Consider the following 23,693-nt stretch of genomic DNA (forward strand, 5'->3'; position numbering starts at 1 on the left):
GTTGTCTTTGTTTTTCTTTTTTCTTTTACATTGTACGCATTTTACATTATTTTACTGTAATGTACAGTAATGTACACTAACTGCCAAGTTAGTTACATTACATTTACAGCATTTGGCTGATGTTCTTAACTAAAGTCACACATTTAAATCAAGTTACATAAACAAGCAAATCTGGTCTTTTTGACACAGATGTGCAATTTGTGTGCTACTGTAAAACCAAAAAATGCAGTGAATTTTGACAGTGTGATACTAAATCTAATACATATCTAAAACACGACAACACAGCGCAGTCTAAACAACTGGATTGGAATCTGTGACTTTCCAGGTTGGAGAATGGAAAATGAACAAAAGCAGTGAGGAAGCTTTTCAGTGGTGGGAAAGTCAGGAAAAAGAGCTCATAAATTCGCAAAGAGCGACTCAAAAAGGCTCCTCCGCTATGCATTACCACCACTAACTTCCCCTGTTCATATTGCACTAAAATATGTGGGTTCTGGATTGGCCTCTAGATCCACAATAAACGACCCCGTGGGGAACAGTCATATTTGTTTCGAGTGAATGCTGATGAAGGCAGCGGATAATAACAAGCTTAAAACTAAAACTGAAAACTGATCTTAATAATATCAAGAGTTTTGAGGCTTTTACCCTGCTCTCATTGTCGTGTGGGTTTATTAAAATATGGAAGCAGAATTTTTAAAGTGAGAAATGACATCTCAAAATCACTGATGCCTCCTCTAATTTTTAGAAATCTCAAAACATCAATTTTCTTGTGCATTTGCCCTCAGGACAGACTCGTCGACAAGTCGCTTGGCGCGGGTCACTTATTAATTCGCCACATGCCGCACTTGACTTCTGTCTATTAATACTATCAATGAGGTCAAGATCGCAATCATGTTTTTTTTTTCAATGCCTTGTGACTTAGGAAGAAAACACACTGAAGACGGAGCTGTTTTTTCCAATTAACTCCTGCAAAGCGCTTCATCACCTCAGCGCTGGATTGACCCAGTAATTTATACCCTTTCAAATCATAACCATCACGGCAAGACACTTCTTAAGGGGCCCTGTGCTCCTTCTCTAAGCCATCACTCAGACTGTACTTAAGATATAAGGAAGAGGCAGCTTCATAAACAGCATTAAGACCAGGGCTTCTGCTTTGATGACCAAGATGAAAACTATATGGAGTTATGGTATAATCCCTTTCAAGAAACGCTCCATAATTATTTCTACGTTCTAATCCAGTCTAAGACGCGAAAGGTTATGCGCATTTGCAGAAAAATATAGGTCAAATGTCCAGACACCGTCTTGACCACTGAGTGTATCGTTACTCTAATTTGCATTTTTGACTTTTAATAATTACAAACCCAATTATCCTGAGCTTGGTGGCCTACTTAAGCGATGACTCACCAAGTGGTCCACACTGAGGGAAAACAAGACTCCCATCATAACTGCTTCTTATAAACATAAGCTTGTTCCCTTAAGGATGTCACAAAATGCTTAATGGAAAAGTACATGCACATATGAAAAAATAACCTGAATTGTCATTACAATTACATTTGTATTGGAGCAAGGAGAAAATGCTTTACAAAATATACATAATTAAATTGTTAAAGCTTTTATTTAATTGTACATGTGTGTTTTCCATAGCATTTAGGATGGTTATTCCTGGAGCGTGCACTTTAAACAGTTTATTAAAAAGAAGAAAAAAAATACAAACACTAAACAAAAACATACGCAATAAATGTCTTTATTGCTGTATTACATTTTCCCAGACATGTCCCTTTGAAACTGGTAAATAAACTATGGATTTGTATTATTATTGTTCAATATTTTTTAAGGTGGCAAGAAAAATAATTAGTACAAAGTGAGGGCAAAGAGCACTTAAAACAGTTTTAAAACAACAGAGACTCCACAGCCCTATTTCCAGTTTTGCTTCAATGTACAGACTGCAGGTAATGCTTTTATACATTTACTAGACTCTTAATTTTAATAAGTGTAAAACAAATCTAATAAAAGCAGAGAAACTTCTAATAAGATTACAGAAGATACAAAATTCCGCACAGCACTGGTTTTGGTTCTGTGGGTATGCACAGGCCTGCAGTTGCTATTTCTGAGTACAGTAGGCTCAGCTGAATGAGAAGGCAATAAGCAAAAGGGCTCTGAATCTGATAACAAACCCAGCTTTTCAGCAGCCTTACAAATAGATCTGGCCTTAAATTACTCATAACAGGGCCCATTATGTTTAGTAAGCGATCATTTTTGTTAGGATGTCAGTGCCAACACATTGCCAGCGTGGTATCCAGTTCACCAACACTTTACTGTGTTTACTGTGTGATTTTTTTTCCCTGTTCATTAAATTGGATCTGTTTATTTTTAACAACAAAATGAGCTCTGTATCTGAACAGTGGGCTTATGAAGATGATCAACAGAAGGGGTCATAATATTTATTTTATTTTAAAAGGACAATCCAATTGACAAAGCCTGGAGTAAACACCCCAATCAGCATTTAATACATATAATAAAACACATTTCTGTAAAAGATGAGTGAGTTCTGTAACAGTTCTCGGATTGAACCTGTTGTCATTCTGCATTAACTGTAACAGTGCTGAAATCTACACATCCACTAAAGTGCTTCAATACAGCAGATTAACCCCAGTCAACAGTATTTTGATTTATGAACGGTAATTCTGAAAACTCTGGAATTTTTAAAGAAATATTCACATTTAAATAAAAGGATGTCCAATGAGGAAAATGCACAAAGCAACATGAGTAAAATAAAAACACTACACTGTTTTACTGCTTTGCAGCTCGGTTACATTCTGTACAGCACACCTGCCAAAGTCTGCATTTCAGTTATGCCAGTATTTTGTCTTATACATGTTACAAATGTAAGAAAATAGATGTTTAGTGAACACATGGTGTTCCTGGATTCGTGTCAATAATCACATATTTTTCTGTATTTCAATAAAACAACTTCTTCACGGCCTGTGAATCCATCTAAATTACTTATCCTGAACCTCCAGGCCTGAGTGTTTAGAACAGGTTACTCAGTTACAGTGCTTTTGGTGATGAACTGAAGGCCTTCCTCCTGCAGTGTTTTCAGAATTGGGGCATATATATTCTTTGTCATCGGTACAACAAGTCCTTTAGTGTTCAGCTCACCTGCAAAGACAACAACAAAACAAAAGCCATACAATTTGTATTTAATCATAACTGACGCAACTGAAGATTAATCCTTTAAACCTGTGTGATTTAAGCTTTGAGACCAAATATTACTAACATATAATTGCTAGCCAACTTATTTTAGCCAAGGTGGCCGGTGTTGTGCCAAATTCTCTCTGTCCGAATTCAGCATTCCTTTATGTCATACACACATGTCACAGAATTCTGCACAACACTGTCTATGAGTTCAATCCAGACACAACAGTTTACTCTACAGCTTTGTAACTCCCAGCACCAGTTGCTTGACTATGCTCTCTCAGCTTTAACACACAAAACTGTAGTAGCGGCTGTGCTGTGCGTGGTCAATCTGTAGCCGTGCCAGATAAGCAAAGGTTAATCTAGTGAATAAGCTACAGATTCATCATTCAACTAGAGAATATTGTTTCCAAATGTTTTCACTCGGACTTAAGTCTGTTCTTTGGGGAGCAGATTCAAAGCACATTGTTAACCTAGCTAACAGTGATATGCTTCTCCCTCGAATGTGCAGCAGTTTAACGTTTGCAATTGTCAAAATACATAAATAAAATGATCTGCAGTTCACTTAGTCTGTGACCCTGTTGTACTTAATAGTTGTTTAAAGGATGAGAGGAACGAACAGCTCAAATAGCTACTCTATACCCCCAATAAGACTGTGCACTTGACTAGGCCTAGGAATGAGAAAAAAATTGATACTGACAAGGTACTTTGAATTTGATACAAAACAAACTATACATTTTTAATACATTTATATTAATTAAAACAAAAAACACAAAAGCAATAATTATTCTAAACACAACGTATTTATTTAACACCTGAGACCTGAGCAATCTCATTCTCATACCGTCACCATGAGATACTCCATATTTATTGTTCTAGTCAAATCTTATAAAATGCTCGCTCTTTCATGACTAATGGTATTACATGCTGTGGAAAAAATCTGATCCAGACCTGCCAACCTTGGAAGAGTACAAATCACTCACCCGTCCCCGCTGCCAGAGACTAATTCATAATCATTTATATAAATATGACGATTTATATTGTAATTAAACAACATTCTGAATTATTAAAAATGTGTGTAAAAGTCTTGTATTGTTCTAGCCTTTGGTACTTAAAGAATAATAATTGGTTGCTCAATATAATAATAGAAAATATATATGTTGGATTTTTTTTTATATATATATTTTGGATTTTTTTAAACAAACAAAACTTAGAATTAAAAGCACCTGTGCAAATATCAAACAGTGCACATATTTCGTAAGTGTTTATTAATGGGACTTACTGGCTAAATTAAATTAGTTATATGTTATATGTTTTGCAAATATTATCACAAAATTACCCTGAAATCTTAGTATTAACTTAAAGCCATATTTCCCATCTCTAGTAGAGGGAATAATTATAATTATAATAATTATTATTATTATGAAGAGAGACAGCACAAGTAAGAGAGAGTGAGAGAGTGACCACCTGAGAGACTGCAGCACAGTGACGGTAGTCAAGTAGAGCCAGACTTTAGACCACTTCGACATGTTTCTCTCTGCTTTTGTGTGCACTGTCACATTTATTTTTTTTACCTCTGTGTATGCGCTCTCTGGGTTTAACACGTTTATGTTTGTTTCATTCAAAGTATCGACAATAAGCACAGATTCCTTTTAGAAATTCTAAATTTGGTCGGTGCCTTACTGGTATTGTATTTCAATACCCATCTCTAAACATGACCGTATGTTTGTATGAGAAAAGTGGGTAAGAGGCACACTTACAGTAAACTTACACTAAAAATGAACATCATGTTTTTTACTTTATACATCATTTAAGTTAATGTGGTTTACTCACCATTAAGCAGCATGCGAGCTACAATAGCTGCAGGGTAACCCACGGTTTTAGCCATGGCTGAGAAGCCTTTGGGGTCCCCATAGACCACCAGGCTGATGTGCTTTGTCTCCAGCTCGCCCGTTGGGTGCCTGATGCCGACATCATTCCTCATGATGATCATGTCTCGCTCATTTTTTTCTGTTGGAACAGGAAGCAGCACAGAATCCAACCAGCTTAGTCAGTGTTGTGAGAGACGGGGCTTAAGAGTGAGACTGACTGCAGTTCAGTCTTTACCGTAAGCGAGCTTGGTCTCCAGGTGTTTAGCCAGCGATGCCAGGATGGTGCCACACTGGGGAACAGCTTCATCACTCAGCATTCCCAGCCTGATATAATATAATAAACAATATAAAGACCAAACCTCTCAGCCTCAGATCTCAACACTCATACCCAATCCCAAAAACATCCCAGAGACCCCCCCTTCCAAGTAACAGCTTTATATACACACCATCTGAGTGTCTGCATCCTGGACTCATCTCTCCCAATGTGGTTAAACACCACTTCCTCAACTGAGTCACTGCTAACAGATGAGGGCAAGTCAAGCAGCCTACACAGCAGCTCTTTCTGTGTGTAAGAAGGAATATATTAATAAACAGTATAATAATGAAGTATTTTTGTGTGCAGTCCTGATAAGTGAAAACTCATTCTAGATTTTAATTAATTTTTTTTTTAAGTGTCAACAATACCAAAAAGAGTATTCTAAATAAAAGCATCCCTCTCTTTTCCTCTTTAGGTAATATTCACTTTTATCATAAAAGTAATCAACGTAGAAATAAAGCATATCAGTATTGTACAGTTCAAGTACAGACCAGGCCATCAGCATATTATAATATGTGACCTTCACATTACCATCAGTTACCAATCCCAATATATCCTCAGGTCAGATTTGGCAATCTAGGCTGTTTACATTATATCAAGTTGGACTAGGTAAAGATGAAACTTATAGGATGATAGTTAGGAGGGAGGAGGGGCTGTGGACATGTTCCTTCTCCCAAAATGTAGTTATTTCCTAACTAAGATAAGCAGCAAAAACGTAGACCCAAAGTTTTCGTACCAAAGAAAATATGTAACCAAATAAACATCAAACATGATATGATCATTATATCCCTACTACATTTTAAAGCCTTCAAAAGATTCAACAACTATTCTAATAACTCCTAGACACAGAGTGATAAAACAAATGTTTAGGTAAGTGTTTACCCAGGAGATGGGACTGGCTGCTGGATTGAGCAATGGTGAAGGGTCTGTGTTGATCATTCCGAGTTTTACAAATCCACTCATTGCATGGGAGAAGCCCTGCAAAAAAACACAAGACATGCAGAAATATAATGTAGGCTACAGGTCATCATATTATAAATCACACTTTCAGCATGTGTGTGTGTGTGTGTGTGTGTCAACCAGGAGCAACTTCATGTTTATACAATAACAAAAGAGAGATAACTCCTCTTGTTTCAGGCTTTGCTTAAGGTGCTTATCGTCTAATTTGCTCTAGATTGCTGGTTATTGCTGTATTACTGAATGAGTATTTCCTGTGGTCTACCTTAAAACGCAGGGTCCCTCTGACCAAGCTTTGTGCAGACTCTATGCCATAAGCTTCAGCGTACTTGGTGCTGTCACGATTGGGAAATCCCTCCAGATTAAAACCAGGCAGGAAGTCCATGCTCACTGTGCTTTCCAGCAGAGAACCACCAGCAGGAATACTGACCACCTGCCAAAAACAAAATAACAGACCTGTGTCAAAAAAACACTTTTCTGCTTCTACAGTAACACACAGATGAAATACTGCTAGTATAATTTTGTTTACAGTTTTTTTGCAATGGTTGTACAAAGGTACAATGGTAATATTTGCAAAACACTGAAATGATCAGAAAAATATTGTGTTCATTTCAAGAGTACACCCCTGCAACAAAATAAATGTTTATATTTTATGTAAGTATAACTTACGTAAGTTAAACTAAGGTTTAAACATTTAGCATAAACAAAAATCCCAAGCTATAAGAATATTTATTTGCATGCATATAAACTGCAAATATAAACAATAATACAAAACAACCTTAATGTTTAACTTATTAAAATCTGGAAATAACGGTCATGAAACAATGTGTATGACACAATATAGTCCCGCCTCTACACTGAGTATTTCATATGCTTTTTTGATTGTGGCAGGTTTGTTAGTGCATTTTGTCTTTTCAAACCTTGACAAACCTAAATACTGTGATACACTTTGTGATACAGTTTAAAAGTCTGGAATTACCTGCCATATTAATTTGTAGAAAAAAATTGATGTGAATATGATGATAACATAATACATTCTTGATGCTTTTTGCCATTCTTAGTTATAATGGTTAGTTTCATTAACACCAACTTTTAGTTTATAAATTCATCATCTATTTTACTCTGCTCCTATATTGTCAGTGTAGAAATGCAAATAGATTTCAACATTTTACACACAGGTGTGTGTAGAGTGGCATACTATAAAAATGGCTTGAAATATTGTAATGATGTTTTTGTGATTTTACCTTCTTTATCTTAAAAAATGGCTTAGAAATGAAGTGCTACTTTGTGTCCTTTCATTTCATGCATTTTTTTACCTGGTTATTTTTGAGATAGACGGCAGGACTGATGGTATTAAGCAGCACTCCATATGGACTCCAGCTGAATTTGTAGCGCAGTGGATTTTCAGAACACTCTGGTGCAGGAAGACCACCACAATAAGAGCTAAACGACTCCACCTGTGTGTGTTTTGGAGAAAGGAGGGGTAGAGGGGGAGGGGGGTGTTTAGAACACATCTGTGAATCAGTGACAGTACACAAAAAGACCCATCTTCCTCCAGGCTATCAAGAATGAGCAAAAAAGAACATGCAAGACTAAGTGTCAATATATTGAGCCAAGTCATATGTCTTCCACGCATGCTAATGACTCTACCAATGGTGATATCTCGCACCATCACACATATCCATACACACACATGATGAGTGAACACAAACACACAATACCTACAGTGCAACCGTCTGCCTTGGCCTGGTCGATGCACTCCATGGCCAACATGTGATCAATGCCAGGGTCCAGGCCCATCTCATTGACTATGGTGATGCCAGCCTCTTCCGCACTGGAAAAACGTCCAATCAAGATAAAGCAATGTCAGTCAATGTGAAAGCCAGCAAATAGGAACACACGCTGTGACCAAGTTATTCGCTTGAGAATCATAAAGAAAATATATACAAAATATATTTCTGAGCTGCTAACCTTCTTTGAAGCTCCTTCATCTCTGGACTCAGGTAGCTGGCTGTCACCAAGTTCACCTTCTTGTTGATGCAATGCTTAGCTACCAGAGGATGATAAGAATATGGCAGCATGCTAGATGTGGGAACAAAGTGGGTTGTTTAACCTCACAAATACAAATTATTAAATTTATAAAATTTTATTATGGGTTGTAAGCTTTCTGACAACCTTGGATAGTCCTGAGGTTTTAAAAACAGCATGTTTTTTTTCCTTAGTTTTTTGCATGTTTGTCACTCTTAAATGTTTCAGGTCATCAAACTAATTTAAATATTATTTAAGGACAACACAAGTAAACTCAAAATGCAATTTGTAAAAGAAGGTTTTTTATTAATACTATTAATACTAATACTAATAAAAATGGGCTTACCCTTTGACTGGTTTTGTCCCACTCTTCATTACAGAATTATTGTAATTCTGCCACATTGGAGGGATTCTTTACCTTTTTAAGGCCTTGCCACAGCATCTCAATATGATTCAGTTTTTGACTAGGCTACTCCAGAGTCTTCACTTTGTTTTTATTAAGCCATTCAGAGGTGCTGTGTTGTGGATCCTTGTCCTTTTGCAGAACTCAAATGTCAGATTGCCAGACATTTTCCTTCAGGACTTTTTGGTAGACAGCAGAATATATGGTTCCATTTATCAGAGCAAGTCTTTCAGGTTCTGAAGGAGTACAACAGCCCCAAGCCATCACACTACCACCCCATGTTTTACTGTTGGTATGGTGATCTTTTTCTGAAATGTGATGTTACTTTTACGCCAGATGTAACTGGACACTTTTTCCCAAAAGTCTTGGGGATTACCAAGATGTTTTTCTGATGTTAATTTTGTTCTGCAGTGGTTTGTTTTAACACTCTGCCATGTAAGCCACGGTTATCCAATTTCTAATAGTGGAGTCATGAGCTTAACTAAGGCAAGTGAGGCCAGCAGTTCTTTGGATGTTGTTGTTGGGTCTTTGGATGTGATTAATAGTCACTGCACTTCTGGGAAGGTTCACCCCTGTTCTGTTTTGTAATGGCTCTCACTTTGATTTGTTGGAGTTACGCAACTTTAGAAATGGCTTTATTACCTTTCCCAGATCTCAATAACTTTCTTTTTCAATGGTTCATGAATGTCTTTGGATATTGGCTTGATGTCTAGCTTTTAAGTATCTTTTGGTCTGCTTAGCTTTGACAGGCTGGTCCTACTTAAGTGGTTTGTTGATTGAGAACAGGTGTGGCAATAATTAGGCCTGGGTGTGGCTAGAGAAACTGAACTCAGGTGTGATAAACCACAGCTATGTAACACCTTTTTACATAGGGCCATGTAGGTCTGGATTTTTTTCATTAATGTAATAGTTTAAAATATTTAATAAGTTGTTTGATGATCTGAACCATTTAAGAGAAATATGCAAAGAAAATAGTACATCATGAAGAAGGCAAACACTGTTTCACACTGCTGAAATAGTAAAAGATTAATCAAAATGAAGAGATGAGAGCAACAGTCCATGCCTGATCACTAGGTCATGGTCTTTGACCAAAGACTCAAGATGGCCCTCTTGGCTAGACACATCGAGCATCACAGGTATGGTGTTGGGGTAAAGGGCAGCCAGTTCCTCTGCCTGGCTCAGTAACACTGAGGCTAAAAAAAAAAGGAGAATAAAAATCAGAAACAATTTTTTTCTGGTTTACACTGAAAGAGGAATAACTGGATTAGCAGGCCTGTAGCTTTAAGGGGTTAAACAAGCCTGTGGCTGAAAAGCACTTACCCACTGTGACCTGAGTGGCAACATCCCTGGTGAGATATTCAATGACTGGCCCGGACACATAGCCAGATCCTAACAGCAGCACACGCTTCATCCCGCCTTTCTTCAGGATCTGCTCAGACTCCCTGCGAGACAGATGGTACAACCATTACTAATGATATACAAACAGACAAACACACACAGAAAGACAAAGACACAGACGTACCAACTAAAATGTGAAACTACTGATTTAAAGTAAATCACAACACACCACAGACAGCAAGGGAGAAGACACTCTTTTTTTCTGTCATATCAGCCTAATGAGGCATACCTATACTCGTACCTAAATTATTAAAAAAAATTAATAATAATTGATTTGGAATAATAAGGACTAAACTCTAGCATAATCTTAGTTTTTTAATACTAACACTTTCGATTGAGGACCGACATAAAAATACCCTTTTATGCCACTGATATAATGACAATACAGTAGCATAATAATGCTTTTACGCTTTACTTTCAAAGACCAAATAATTTTGATAATTAAGAATATTCTGAGACTGAGACTGGAATATACAAATTTGATTAAAAAAAAGAATATCAAATAAGAAAAAATGATTGAGGTTAAGTCAATATACTGGATTAGAAGTCAACAACATAATTATACACCTATCTTTTTCGAATTAGTGATACTCTATGTTTGGTGTATTTTTATTAAATGTCCAACATCAGTATTAAGCATTTGTACATGCTAAAACAACCATGAATTTATATCACAGTTTACTGTTGCAGTGGTATATTACTGAAGCCCTATGTGAACATACATATATAGGTTGGAAACTCTTAAAGTCAGACCTCCCTTTCCCCAATCACTTAACAAAAACGTGATAATCACAGTATTTTATACAACATTTGGATTTACAGTGAAGCTTTTAATTATAGTAGCCACCAGTACTTTATCAACAGCAATGCTTTAATCCCACAGTGTGATTACAGGCTGCTAAATCAGCTCTTTACTCCATCAAACCCTCGAGAGTCTCCGTCAGCCAGCCAGTCGTGTTTAGCCTAATTGGATCTGACACTGCACATGTGCTTGAGTACGACTCGTAATCACTTCCTCCAGGTTTGAGCGTCTCTCGATTTTGTCGTTTTTAATTTGTTGTTTGAACAGACATATTTAAACAACTGCTGTTTACAAAACCTAATAACATTAACTTTGAGAGTCTTTCTTTAACTAAATCAGTGTTTTTCAACCCTGGTCCCGCACTGCACCATGCACCGCACATTCAGTTCTTTCTTTTCTTTCAACACACCTAATTCAACTAATCTCCTCTTTATAGAGTACATTCAGAGATGCAAATGTTGTGTTAAAGCAGGGAAACCATTAAAATGTGCAGTACAGGGTGCCTTCAGGACCATGGTTGAGAAGCATTGTATTACATAGCTATGTGTATGTCATTACTGAACTACAATAAGATATGAACACAATAAACACAATAAACATATCCCCAAACCAAGAAATTCAGTCAACAATCACACAGTTCTACTAATTGATTCTACACATCTAGTACAATACGACACAGCTACTGTATACAAACTACACGGACACAGGGACTATGCCAACTAGCAAAAACAATTTTAGGGGAAGTTAGACAAAAGCATTTTTTTTGCATGCAAGTTGTTGTAGGATGGAATAGGCATCTAAAAAGAGAAGATGAAAAGATGGCCTTGCAGAGAGGAGCTTCACAAAAACGAAAGAGCCTTTTTACATGGAAGAAAGACATCTTTTGTTAATTTGTGAAAGAAATCTTAATGAACTGACAATTCGAATGTGAGAATTCTGTTTGCTGATCCTTGATCCAGCACAGTAATATTAATAATGGATTCAGGTTGCATGCCAAAATTCAGACTAGGACAATGACTGGATAAAAACATTGAAACTGAGATTCCAATTCCTTCCAATCTGCAGAAATGAAGCCAAATTTTATGTTGTTGCCATGTTGTCAAATTTGCAATCAGAGTCTGTGCAGTAAGGAGCAAAGGTGGAGTGAGCCAGACTCTTTACCTGAATACCAAGGTTTCATAGAAGAAGTGCTGTTAATGTGATTTTTATTGTAAGACTATTTATATTTTCATCAAATAACAGAACCAGAGCTCAGCTATGTTTGCTTTGTTTACTGCTGTTTAGACTTGGTCCAGACTAGAAAATAAGTCTGATGAAAGCATTGACCGAGATTATCGATCACTACTACAGAGCTCAGCATAGAGCTTAGATTCTCTGCCCAAACCCGACCCGATTTTATGTAAAGCTATGGTGTGATAATCACAATGTAATAATCAAAGTAGCAAAATAAACGTTGTTGCACAAGTTAGAATGATATAATTAGTGGCTCTGGAACTGCAGTGAGCACTGTGCACAAGTGCGCTCCTCAGAAAGTGTTTTATATTCTTAAACATTGTTAACTATATGTAGACGGGCAGATCGGCTCTTGATAAATATTTTTTTCTTTAAATATCAGGTCTATGCTTCTTTAGTGTTGCAATGTTAATTAACATAATTCTGAATGGATTTTGCTCATTTAAACACCTCGAAAATGTTTTAAAAAATTTGAGTTTTAACGCTCTACCTAATAAAAAAAATGTCTAGATTAAATTAAATCACAAAAACTGTTTATAGGGCAGAGCAGGGCAGGATGGGCTTGGTAAGAACATGCATGGGCTCAGGCTGGGTCGGGCTGGATTTTTAGGACCCGATCTAAGATCTAATCCAGAATGTCTAACTACAATAATATTAGCTGGCTGGCTAACAGATAGTTACATCACATTGGCTATTTTATGCTAACAAATCAATCAAACTTTATGCATGAGCTATCTGCCTGACATCAGTCATGCAGACGATCTGCAACATATCTTGTGCCAATATTAGCACAGAAACAAAAACAGAATTAAACAATGGCGGTGGAAAAAACTGTTTAGAGGAGATAAATGATAATGAGCTCTTTTGTCGCAAAAAAAAACATGGGAATGTGGTGGCTTCACGTTTGACAGACTTTGCACTATCCATGTTTTGATACAGTCATTAAACTAGGAGATAAGAAGAGATGAGGAGAGAGACATGGCGGCTTTGATAAGAGAGAGAACGAGATGGTCTACCCACGAAGGAATGCTCCATGCAGGAGCACTCTAGTCATGCAAGGTTTTAAGGCAGTGAGGAATGCACAGAATGATGATGACCACAGTGTGCCTGAATAGAACAGACATGGCTGGACGTTAGTGTGGACAGCGTCAAAACTGGCTTATATTGACAGATAAGGCAAAAATACCTAAATAAAATAACCTACTTCATACAAATTGAGAAAGCATTAAATACATTAATCTAGCTCAATCATATATTATACATACAGCATAAAGTAATTACTCAGTAACTCCTGTCTTGTCCAGGGAACAGACTCAATACTAGACACACAAAGCTAGAATCTAATTACATAACTACAGTTTTCAGTCCTATTCAGCTTTTATTAGAAATAAGGGACATGTAATCAAACACAAAGCATTATACTGGGACACACAAAAAGGGCAAAGCAACAGGAATGGAGATGAGTCTGGGTATCTGTGCTACAAATGCAATTCCTTATAAGTAAGTTTTACCTGTCCTCCAGACTTTCAAAATATCTTCATGTATCCAACATCCATGAAGTGTATTGTATTGTTTTTAAAACAATTTCACAAGCAATTTTATGACTTAATACTACACAACATGCCTTAATTGAATAAAAATTTAGGCTACTTAGGTGCCTATAAATCTGTTTCCACACACAATTACAGGACTTTGCTATATATACACACACAGTATGTCAAAATAATGAACATGATTCTTACCTCCTCTCTCTTAGCTTCTCAATGTACTCAAACTTGGGAGCCAACTTGCCATTGGATGTTATTACAGCCTTGAGTGAGAGGGAATGCATCAAACATTAAATTATATATATATTATATATAAATTATATATATGTTAAAGTTACATTTAGACGGTTCTACTCTCGCCAGCTGAAAAAGTGTCTTACGTTTTGAACTGGGAACAATATTTATCAAGCAATCTAATCTAACCACATCTGATCACATTCACAACACTCACATCTTTAACTTGTGGAGTGAAGCCCTCATCATCCAGTGGTCTTGTAGCATCTGAAGGAAGCTTTTAACAAAAACAACAACAGCAAAATTCTGAATAACAAAAACACTGAACATTAACTGTCACCTGTGATGGTGTTAAAAAAGCTGTTGCTTAAGTTCAGTACTGTTAATTACCCACAGTAAGTATCAACAGATAGCTCTGAACCTGCCTGTAACCAGTGCAGCCTTCTCCAACCAAACCGAACTGAAACAGAAGATGGTGTTGCTACTTACCCTCTAATAACAAAACTTACCATTTCCCAAACATAAGGTAACAAGCGGTCACCAAAATACTCGGTAGCCTCAATAGGCAGCTGGGCAGGAAGGTTATCAATTGAGCACATGAGAATGCCATTTCCTTCCACACTAAAATAAATTCACAAATAAAGAAGATGTAAAAGAAAAAAAAGATATATATATATATATTAGTTGAACTGTTTTTTTTTACTGTTTTCCTTTGTAAAACATCAACTACAATTACTTAAGTAATAATTAAATTGCATTTTGACTACAAAAATGCTACTGAAAATTATCAGCAAGTACATTTTCACTGCAGCTCTGCATCAAGACTAAGGAAACAAAAGGGAACAGTCGCAATAAAACTGTATTTAACCCTGCTATGGTTAAACCTTTGTGAATATTTCACAGATCACATGTCTTCTGAATGGATTATGGATTATCTGTCATCCTTTACACTCATAAATGTAATGTATGTTCAAAGAGAAATAAGCATGTCCAAAACGTGGGTCTATGCATTCTTACTTTTCTCCTTATGCATTTCTTTCTTTATATTTGAAATTAGTTTTTATTCCTCAATTCTGCGATTTCATATGTATAATCAACATTTGGCAAATCATAGGTACTACAATTGTATGGAAAAGCATATGATAAGCATAAAATCTTCACATTATGTGGAAATTATATATTTTATAAGATCAGAGTTATATACACACTGATGTCTCTCGCATAGCAGCAGAAAAAACAACAACAGCCTGTGCCTTACCTGTCGTGATCGATGTGCTTTTTGGGATCATACATACAGAAGGGCTTCTCAATAGTGGTGCACTCAGTCATGAACTCTATGGAGCCTCCTGTGTCTGCAGAAATGTCACAAATAGCCAAGAACCTAGAGAAGAAAAATCAAGAAGAAGGAGAAGAAAAAGAAGAAGAAGATAAATCAGATAAATCCATTTTATATGGAGTGAGCTGTCATTGGCAAAAGTGCACATTTTAGGGCACTAGGGTAATATGTGGCAAGAACTCAATAAGTACACAACTCGAACAAACATAGTAGAAGATAAGATTATGGCCATCCAAGGACTTTTCAACAAGTGAACAACCCAGTGCTAAAAGAATGATACTGATACACTGTATGTCCAAAAGTTTAAAGACAGCTCCTCACTGAAAGCTGCTTCTGATATCAAGGGTGCTTTTCGTTATAGGGTATTATTTTTACCTTTGTTGTCACTTTGATGGCATTTGGCCATATGAGGATTAGTGAGGTCAGCTACTGATAAACAATGATTACACTAAACTTATCCTAGAGGAATTGGCTGAACGTCCAGCACTCCAAAGAAGTCAGTTCCACTAAAACACGACCCAGTGCTGCAGGGGCTTTATACCCCTCTGTCTATGGGATGACATTGGGCATGGTGACTTTAGACTCGTGTGGCTTGTCCAGAGTGTCCTGTTATTTTCCACTGCTTTTCTATGGTAATTAAACAAGCTGTGCTTGCACAAGTAAATGTCTGTGTCAGCAACAGGTGAACTGTAAAGTAAAGTAAAGTAACTCACACTTTTGTACTGAAGGTCATCGCTGCCTTTAAAAGTACTATTTAATCATAAAGCATATTATAATGACATCTACAGGTTATGTAGATATGTTAAAGCAGGAGATAGTTCTTAATAATTAAAGTAATTCATAATAGATCAAGTTTAAAAAAAATCAAACTGACTTGTGTGGCAGCTCTGGACAGCCTTCTATTGAATAGGATGGAAGCTTTGAAGGTTTCATGAGCTTCTGTGCATCCAGTCGTCGTAGCAGCCTTGGAGTGTGAGGGTCCCAGTAGATACCGTTAATCAGGCATGTTGTGTAAGGTGCTATCTGTAAACATAAGAGCAACAGCTGTTTTTTTTAACTCATTTTTTTTTACCAACTATGAAATGGCCTTACACAAAATTACTTTTTTTTGCCATTTTCAAGCTCTCTCTAGCATCAAACATGAAGCAGCTGTCCATGTTCATTTAACCAAAGTTGCGACAACTTTTTTTTATGTTTCTTTTTATGGGGGATTCCAAACAAACTGTTGCAGCCAAAAGTTGCTTTTGTTTGTGCCCCAGTGTTTCACAGTTTCTTTGTAAATTAAATAAACTATGATGAAAATATTTTCAAAAGGATTGAGTTGGTAGGGCGCCGAGTGGTCCAGCGGTCTAAAGCCACTATGAGCAGGAGGTCACAGGTTTGAACCCCCGCTCATGCAGCTTAGCCATCAAGCTTCCGGCTCTCAAAGGCAGCACAATTGGCCCTGCTCCCTCCGGGTGGGTCTAAAGGGTGATGTCCACAGCACAGGGTGTCAGTGAGCTGATGTATCGTAACAATGCTGCATCAGCAGCAGCTCGAAAAGAAGAGGTGGCTGGCTTCACATGTATCAGAGGAAACATGTGTTAGTCTTCACCCTCCTGGTGTGTTGGGGCATTACTAGTGATAGGGGGAGTCCTAGTGAGCGGGTTGGGTAATTGGCCGTTTAAATTGGGGAGAAAATGGGATTGGAGTTGCAGTAAGCAAACTGGGGTGTGAATGAGAGTGTCAGACCTTAGTATGGTTGGTATAAAAGGAGGTCAGTCATGCCTTGATCAAAATCAGGATCATCAGAAGAGTTTATTTATCTTAATTTTGATCTGTTCTTGATGTGTTCTGCATGTCAGTAGGCAGCACACTGAAGTCATCAATTTCCTCATAATTAAAAGTATGTCATGTTTGTATGTTACTTAGGTTAATACGGTAATTTCACATGTGAAAATGACACCTGGAAACCTTAAACTGTAACCCAAAGGATTGGCATGGTATTGTGGGAACTGCATGGCTGTTGGAGTATTGAGATAATAATTGAATTCTTCTTTGTCCACATATGACATTTAAAACTGAGTGAGCATATTTTTAACCCTTTTATCTATATTACAGATTATATACTTAATAATCTGGAAGCCCCCCAGTTAGTGTAGATTTATCCTTTGACTGTTTGTACTCACGGTGGATCTGAAGTGTGAGGTGTAGCGTTCGGGATGATGCTCATACTCAAAAGGGTCATACAGGCCATCACTCTTTCGAATTAGATGGTGACGTCTGCTGATGACCGTGCCATACACTTTAGTTCGGTCTGCAGATACATGCACAATTTAGTCATTTATCTGAGAAGCAAATCTTCAAAAAAAACATTACCACAGAAGTTAAAAAATTAAAAACTAATTGCATGGAGGAGGGGATGGACTGCAGTACCTCCTGATTCGCAGACGTCTTTCAGTTCATGTGGCTCCACAAACTCACATGGAAGTTCATTAAAAATCTCTTGTGCACCCTAAAGAAATACACAGTTATTAAACTGAAAATTAAGTGTTTTGTTTGCAACATGTATATGTTAACAGTACATACACTATATGTACAAAAGTATTGTAACATTAGTTCATTCATTACGTCCCTTAAAATCAAGGGTACTAATCCTTAAAAAGGGTTCACGCTGCTTTACATGAAGCGACTGCTGTTAGTGTAGAGAAACAGCTTCCTACTAGATTTTGCCGCATTGCTGTAAGGATTATAATACTCAGTGACAAAAGCAATAGTGAGTTAAGAAAGTTAAAAGATTTTTCCCAACAATCATCCTAAAAATATTGTATGGATCACAATCATTCCAGAGAATACAGTTCCACTGTTCCACAGCACAATGCTAGCCCACACCTGGCATTTGGTATGGTGCCAGTAGGACAATATCTAGACAAGCTGTGTATGTGCGCTTGTAAATCTGTGTCCACAAATATTTGGATATATAGATTATATATCTAATCACTGTGATCATAAGTTCAACACACAAAAAAAAATCCAGACCTACCTTAGATACGTTGCCAGTGCCAGTGAACACAAACGTGAGGGGACCAATAGACTTGGGCATCAATCCCAGAGATATCTCATATCCACAGTCCCTCACTGCTTGAACGGACTGACTGACGTTTCTGTAGTTGTGTGCCATTCCAATATGCTGTTACATGATCAGCCCCCATATAAAATAGAAGATTTAAACAAGTCAACATTTACAATTGATTAAATTACACATTTTATGCTTTGTGGCATAATGTGTTTTATTTTTATATGTTGTATTTAGATTTTCTTTTTCTTTTTAATACTGGCTGGCTAAAAGCAATAAGTGTGGAATATTTTATAGAAAAGATATGCATACCATAAAGGGAGTGTGATGTCCAAGGGCAAGAAAACGCAGACCCAGGCCATGTAAAATATTAATCATTCCTGCACGAATGAGAAATAAAATGGTCTGAAGCATTCAGTGGCATTTCCCAGAGTCTTATGCAGCACAAGTGGTTGTATATCACCTGACTTCTTTATAATAAAGGGAAACATAGATAAAATTCTTTCTCTGATTATATTACATTTAGTGATCACTTTTATTGGTCTAGAAGATTTCTTAATGCAGTGTTGCACAAACCATGACGGAACAGTTACAGAACCTTTCACAACTTTCACAACAAGCTGCGTGGACTTTGAAAAGGGCCACCAGCTGAATAAAATATCTTGTACATGATAGTCTGAATATCCACAGTCCATAATAGCATTAGATGAAGAGAGTGCACTCTTTCCTTACCTGCAACACCAGCCCACTTTCCAAAGGCTACGATTCTGAAACCATTCTCGTCCACCATTTTCTCATAATCAATGAGTCGCACATTCTGTACAGAGGAAAATCCCGACTTAACAACCTTGAAACATCTCTTTTAGCAGCTTTAAACTAATCTGGATTGCATTAGCTCTAACATAAAAATGTCATTATGTAGAGCTTTACCTTTTTAAGGATATCATCTAAAAGCCCCATGTTGGGCTCCTGAGCTTTGATGGTGTGAGAAAAGAAAGCGTAAGTTTTATGTGGAATAACTTTTTCTTCTGGAGGCCTCTTCACACCTACAATGAGAGAAGCCTCCGAGATGTCCTCCTGTAAGATGGCTCCTGCTTTCTCATAGTACTGAAAGAAAGAAATCAGTATGACTCAGATGTACTTGGTTTGAATCTGTGAGTTTGTACAGTTTAGTAGTCTGCTATTCCGTCTTGTTCTTCAGGATTTTGCTCACTTACTCTGTCGTGGATTGCTCTCCTGTTGGAGGGCTGCACCAGGACTTTATAGCCCTCAGCAGTGATTTCCTTTACATGGCGAGGAGCAAGGGGTGCACGCCTCTCCCATACGTTGACGTCCTCACGACGGATGCCCATCACACCCTTGTAGTGGTTTGACCTCCGCTGGCTGCACATGCAGCCCCTCACCCTTCTGCCCTGGTTCCTGGCAAGTCTCAGCATGGTTTACCCAGGCTTCAGAAAAGAGAGTTACAACTGCACAAATATAATGAGAATGATTAAATGATGAATAATAAAAAACAAGCTGCTTGTCAGACAGAAGGAGAAGACTGCAGCTGACCACAATTCTGCCAACTGAATAATTTCTGGAGGTAAACGTAAGGTTGCAGACCTGGGTCGACCACATGTCCTATACTAAAGACTTTAACTTTACATTTATTGATACACATCACATTGCTAATATTTTCTAGATTAAAGATTTGAAGTTACTATTGCATGCTTGCCTATAGAATATTCCTGATAGAACTTGTAGAATAGAATGTAATCTTGATTTTTTTATGTGCAAACTGTACATTGCAATTTGTACTTGTAGTTTTGATGTGAGAACTTGAATGTACATGTTTCAGGATAGTACAACTCTACAATTGCACAACTTCTTATACATTTCACTCCATAGAGCTGTTGCATAATTGATTTATGGATGTTACATAATTAATGAACAATTATAGAAGCTTAATTTATAATGCAAAAAAAGGTAAGGATGGTGCTAGTAACATGTGATTTTTTTGCACAAATTTTTATCTCTGGAACAATCTGTTACACTAGTATCACAGAAGGAACAATTAAACCAGAGCCCTGAGAACAGTGTGTTCTCACATGAAGTACAATACACATGCTGAAAAAAATAACATGTAACTTTTTTCAGTCAACATGCATCACCATCGCTCTAGACTGGACTGGACTGGATTTAAAGTATAAAAATTATAAACAGATAACAGTATCTGTGCATGGTCTTTTCACTCAGTAAGATTTAATCAATCTGTATCTTCTGTACACTGAGAACACAGGGAAACATTTGTAATTAGAGCCTGGGAAAGGAAATACAGATTTTAGTTGACAAGTTCTCAAATAAAAAAGTGCTATTGTTTTTACATGTTCTCACATTAAAAATGTACCTGCATATTTTAGTTAGCAAGTTCTTACATAAAAAAGTAAGTAAAAAAAGTAAAAAAGTAAAGCACAGCTTTAGTTGACAATAAACAAAAATAATTTATATTCTACAAGTTATCAGATCAGGTTCTACAAGTTCTCACGTTTTGCAACATACTTTACCTCCATAAATTTTCAGCCCAAGGGAAAGAAGTGTCTGATTAAAAAAGGACACCAGAGTCTCAATAGTTGAATTATTTACTATTCAGAAAGGATGAAGTCTTTATTCACCAAACTTAAAGATCTTGTGTCTGGTGTCCGGAACCTTTTTAACCCAAAAGAGCCCATGGTGACATACGTCTTACAGACCATTTAAAATGTGTAAAAAGTTGTTATACAAGTCTGTCCTTTCCTTTACCTCATGAAGTCCCTAAGTGACATAATGATCATCCTGAGAGCATCACAGGACAGGCATGTGAATGTGTGATTGTTCATCTGACTTTTTTTGCACAATGTTTGCGTGCTGGGTTAGTCTTTAAGATATAGATAGCTTCTATGTATTTTTACATATATTTTCATATCTGTTTAAACCAGTTTAACAATTCAAATGCTTTAACTAAATGTTTTACATTTTACAGTTGTATTTTTACTAAGTGTTTTTACAATTGCATCTAAAAACATTAATGTCATTAAAAAGTTACTTTATTTCAGTAATTTAGTTAAAAATGTGAAACTAATTTACACACAGAGTGATTTATTTTACAGCCAATGAAAACCCAAGTCAGTATCTTAGAAAATTTGAATATTATCTAAGACAAATCAGAACTTTTGGATGTAACACAGTCGACCAACACCTGTGGCGATTCAAATCATCACTGATCATCAGTTAATTTTGCATTTCATTTGTAAATCATGGGACCAGAGTCTAGAGGAAGAGTGGAGAGACACACAGCCACAGCTGCTTGAGGTCTAGTGTGAAGTTTTCACAATCAGTGATGGTTTGGAGAGACATGTCATCTGCTGGTGTTGGTCCACTTAGTTATATCAAGTCTAAAGTTAGTTCAGTGTTTTCCCAGGAAATCTTACGGCACTTCATGCTTCCTCATGCTGACTCTGACAACTTTTATGGAGGTGAGGCTTTCATTTTCCAGCAGGACTTGGCACACTGCCCGCACTGCCAAAAGTACCAATTGGTCTTAGACAATTAGAATATTATATAAGATACTAAAAAACTGGGTACTTATTGGCTGTTTCTCATTTTGAACTAAATTACTGAAATAACAAAACTTTATTATACATTCTGTTTTTTTGAGATGCACAAACATATTAATTGGCTTGTGCCTTTAGACCTGTTTTGTTAATCATAATAAAGCAGTGGTTCTCATTTCTGGTCTTGAAGATCTCCTACCTTGCATGTTTTGGGAGCTCACTTGCTCTAAACCACAGGATACAAATTATCAGCTTCTTATTTAAAGTCAAAACCGAAATTTAAGTTTTGATTTGTATCCACAAGCTTTTAAAAATATATCATTTATGCCATAGATGGTTAACAGTCATGGTCCCACAGTAAAAAATAAACATAAATGAGCTGCTGCCTGAACTGATCTGATGAAATTTTGAATTTGATATGAGTATTTAAGAATTGGTCTGGGCTCTGATGGATTAAAACACCTTTAATTAGTCACTAAATGTGTCAGGTTAGCTGGTTAGCGAAAGTCCCCAACCGTCACCAGTCTGTTTTCACACTTTTCAAGGCTTCAGAAATTAGCCTGTTCCTATGCTGATGGCTACTGTAACTATAGTGAGGTCACATGAGGTGGTTAGATATAAAGCAGAATGGCTCTGAGGGGTCCAATGGGCTAAGCGCTGCGACTATGATCAGGAGATCGCTGGTTCGAATCCTGTTTATGCAGCTTGCCATCATCATCATCAGCTACCGGAGCCCTGAGAGAGCACAATTGGCTTTACTCTCTCTCTCTGGGTGGGTAGATGGCACTATCTTACCACATCACAGCAGAAGGGTGATGTCTACAGCAGGAGGCGTCTGTGAGCTGATGTATCTGAACCGAGTAGCTGCGCTTTCCTCCGAGCACGCTGGCTACTGGGCAAGAGGCTTCACCCTCCTGGTGTTGGGGCATTACTAGTGATGGGTTTGGTAATTGGCCATGTAAATTGGGGGTGAAAATGGGAAAACAATTTGAAGATGAAAAAAACAAATGAAGCAGAATGCAGGTTAGCTTGATGGTTATAAGGTTAGCGTTAACCCTTTACCACAGCGCTCGCGGACAGGCAACAAGTGCTTCACAGGGTCTGTAAGAGGTGAGAAAACAGAATATAACAGGGCAGGTTAGCGGCGTTTACATACCTTTCAGCGTTAAAAGCGTGGCGAGTGGACTGAAGCGCGGCCTCGACCCCCGGTAATCTCATTAACAGCCGGGTGGACTGACAGACAGCCGGGCAGAGCCGCAGGTAACGAGACACACAGACAGACCGACAGGCAGACAGACCGCAGCGGGCTGGAGGAGGAAAAGGAGGCTCTGAACCCCCGAAGGACAGACTCTTCTCAGGACGGAGGCGACCTCCACTCGTCGTACGTGCAGCAGCAGAGTGTGTGTAATATACAGTGTACCCTGTGGGTCTGTACCGTAGACTGGTCTGTACACAGCGGCTGTCACAGGGCTGTGGGAGCGGGGCAGGCAGGCGGTGTAATGTGAGCCGAGCCCCTGCTCTCACCAATCACAGCCCGGCTCCTGGATCTGCCTCCTGCAGCCCGCGTCGCGCGCTTATGACTTCAGCAGGCAGGAGAGAGCGGGCTGCTGCACGCCAGCCTGAGAGAGTTATTTTTATCCACACGTGTACACATTTCTCTACTGGGTTACAGGACTGAGCTGTGTTCCCTGTGTACACATTTCTCTACTGGGTTACAGGACTGAGCTGTGTTCCCTGTGTACACATTTC

The 23,693-nt window shown here is 37.7% G+C and overlaps 1 protein-coding gene across 3 annotated transcripts; it reads right to left on the reverse strand.

Moving 5' to 3' along the window:
- Nucleotides 1-1,725: 1,725 nt before the first annotated feature.
- Nucleotides 1,726-23,473, reverse strand: aass (aminoadipate-semialdehyde synthase). 3 transcript variants are annotated; one of them, XM_049474585.1, is made up of 25 exons: nt 23,101-23,473; nt 19,590-19,820; nt 19,303-19,479; nt 19,105-19,189; nt 18,685-18,752; nt 18,340-18,486; nt 17,733-17,811; nt 17,486-17,613; nt 16,192-16,340; nt 15,240-15,362; nt 14,491-14,602; nt 14,199-14,258; nt 13,943-14,010; nt 13,712-13,735; nt 10,088-10,209; nt 9,831-9,960; nt 8,308-8,418; nt 8,062-8,170; nt 7,653-7,793; nt 6,602-6,769; nt 6,262-6,357; nt 5,510-5,625; nt 5,299-5,387; nt 5,026-5,202; nt 1,726-3,156 (listed from the first exon to the last, which is right to left on the reverse strand). In XM_049474585.1, exons 2-25 carry the CDS (start codon nt 19,806-19,808, stop codon nt 3,038-3,040), a joined length of 2,817 nt encoding a protein of 938 aa, XP_049330542.1. In that variant the 5' UTR covers nt 19,809-19,820; nt 23,101-23,473; the 3' UTR covers nt 1,726-3,037. The 3 variants fall into 3 exon arrangements, with proteins under 3 accessions (XP_049330542.1, XP_049330540.1, XP_007246636.3); XM_049474583.1 differs by having other exon boundaries at nt 19,590-19,841; XM_007246574.4 differs by lacking the exon at nt 13,712-13,735 and having other exon boundaries at nt 19,590-19,841; nt 23,101-23,471.
- Between the last annotated feature and the right edge of the window lie 220 nt (nt 23,474-23,693).

The sequence above is a fragment of the Astyanax mexicanus genome, chromosome 2 (genome assembly GCF_023375975.1).
Source record: "Astyanax mexicanus isolate ESR-SI-001 chromosome 2, AstMex3_surface, whole genome shotgun sequence".
NCBI lineage: Eukaryota > Metazoa > Chordata > Actinopteri > Characiformes > Acestrorhamphidae > Astyanax > Astyanax mexicanus.

Bases quoted from the DNA above. Each gene is read 5' to 3' on its own strand.
- aass (XM_049474585.1), bottom strand. From the start codon at position 19,808: ATGCTGAGACTTGCCAGGAACCAGGGCAGAAGGGTGAGGGGCTGCATG. The intron at 19,480-19,589 runs GTAAGTGAGCAA...TCTTTCTTTCAG, and splicing joins GGAGAGCAATCCACGACAGA to TACTATGAGAAAGCAGGAGC. The intron at 6,770-7,652 runs GTAAAAAAATGC...TGTTTTTGGCAG, and splicing joins TCTATCTCAAAAATAACCAG to GTGGTCAGTATTCCTGCTGG.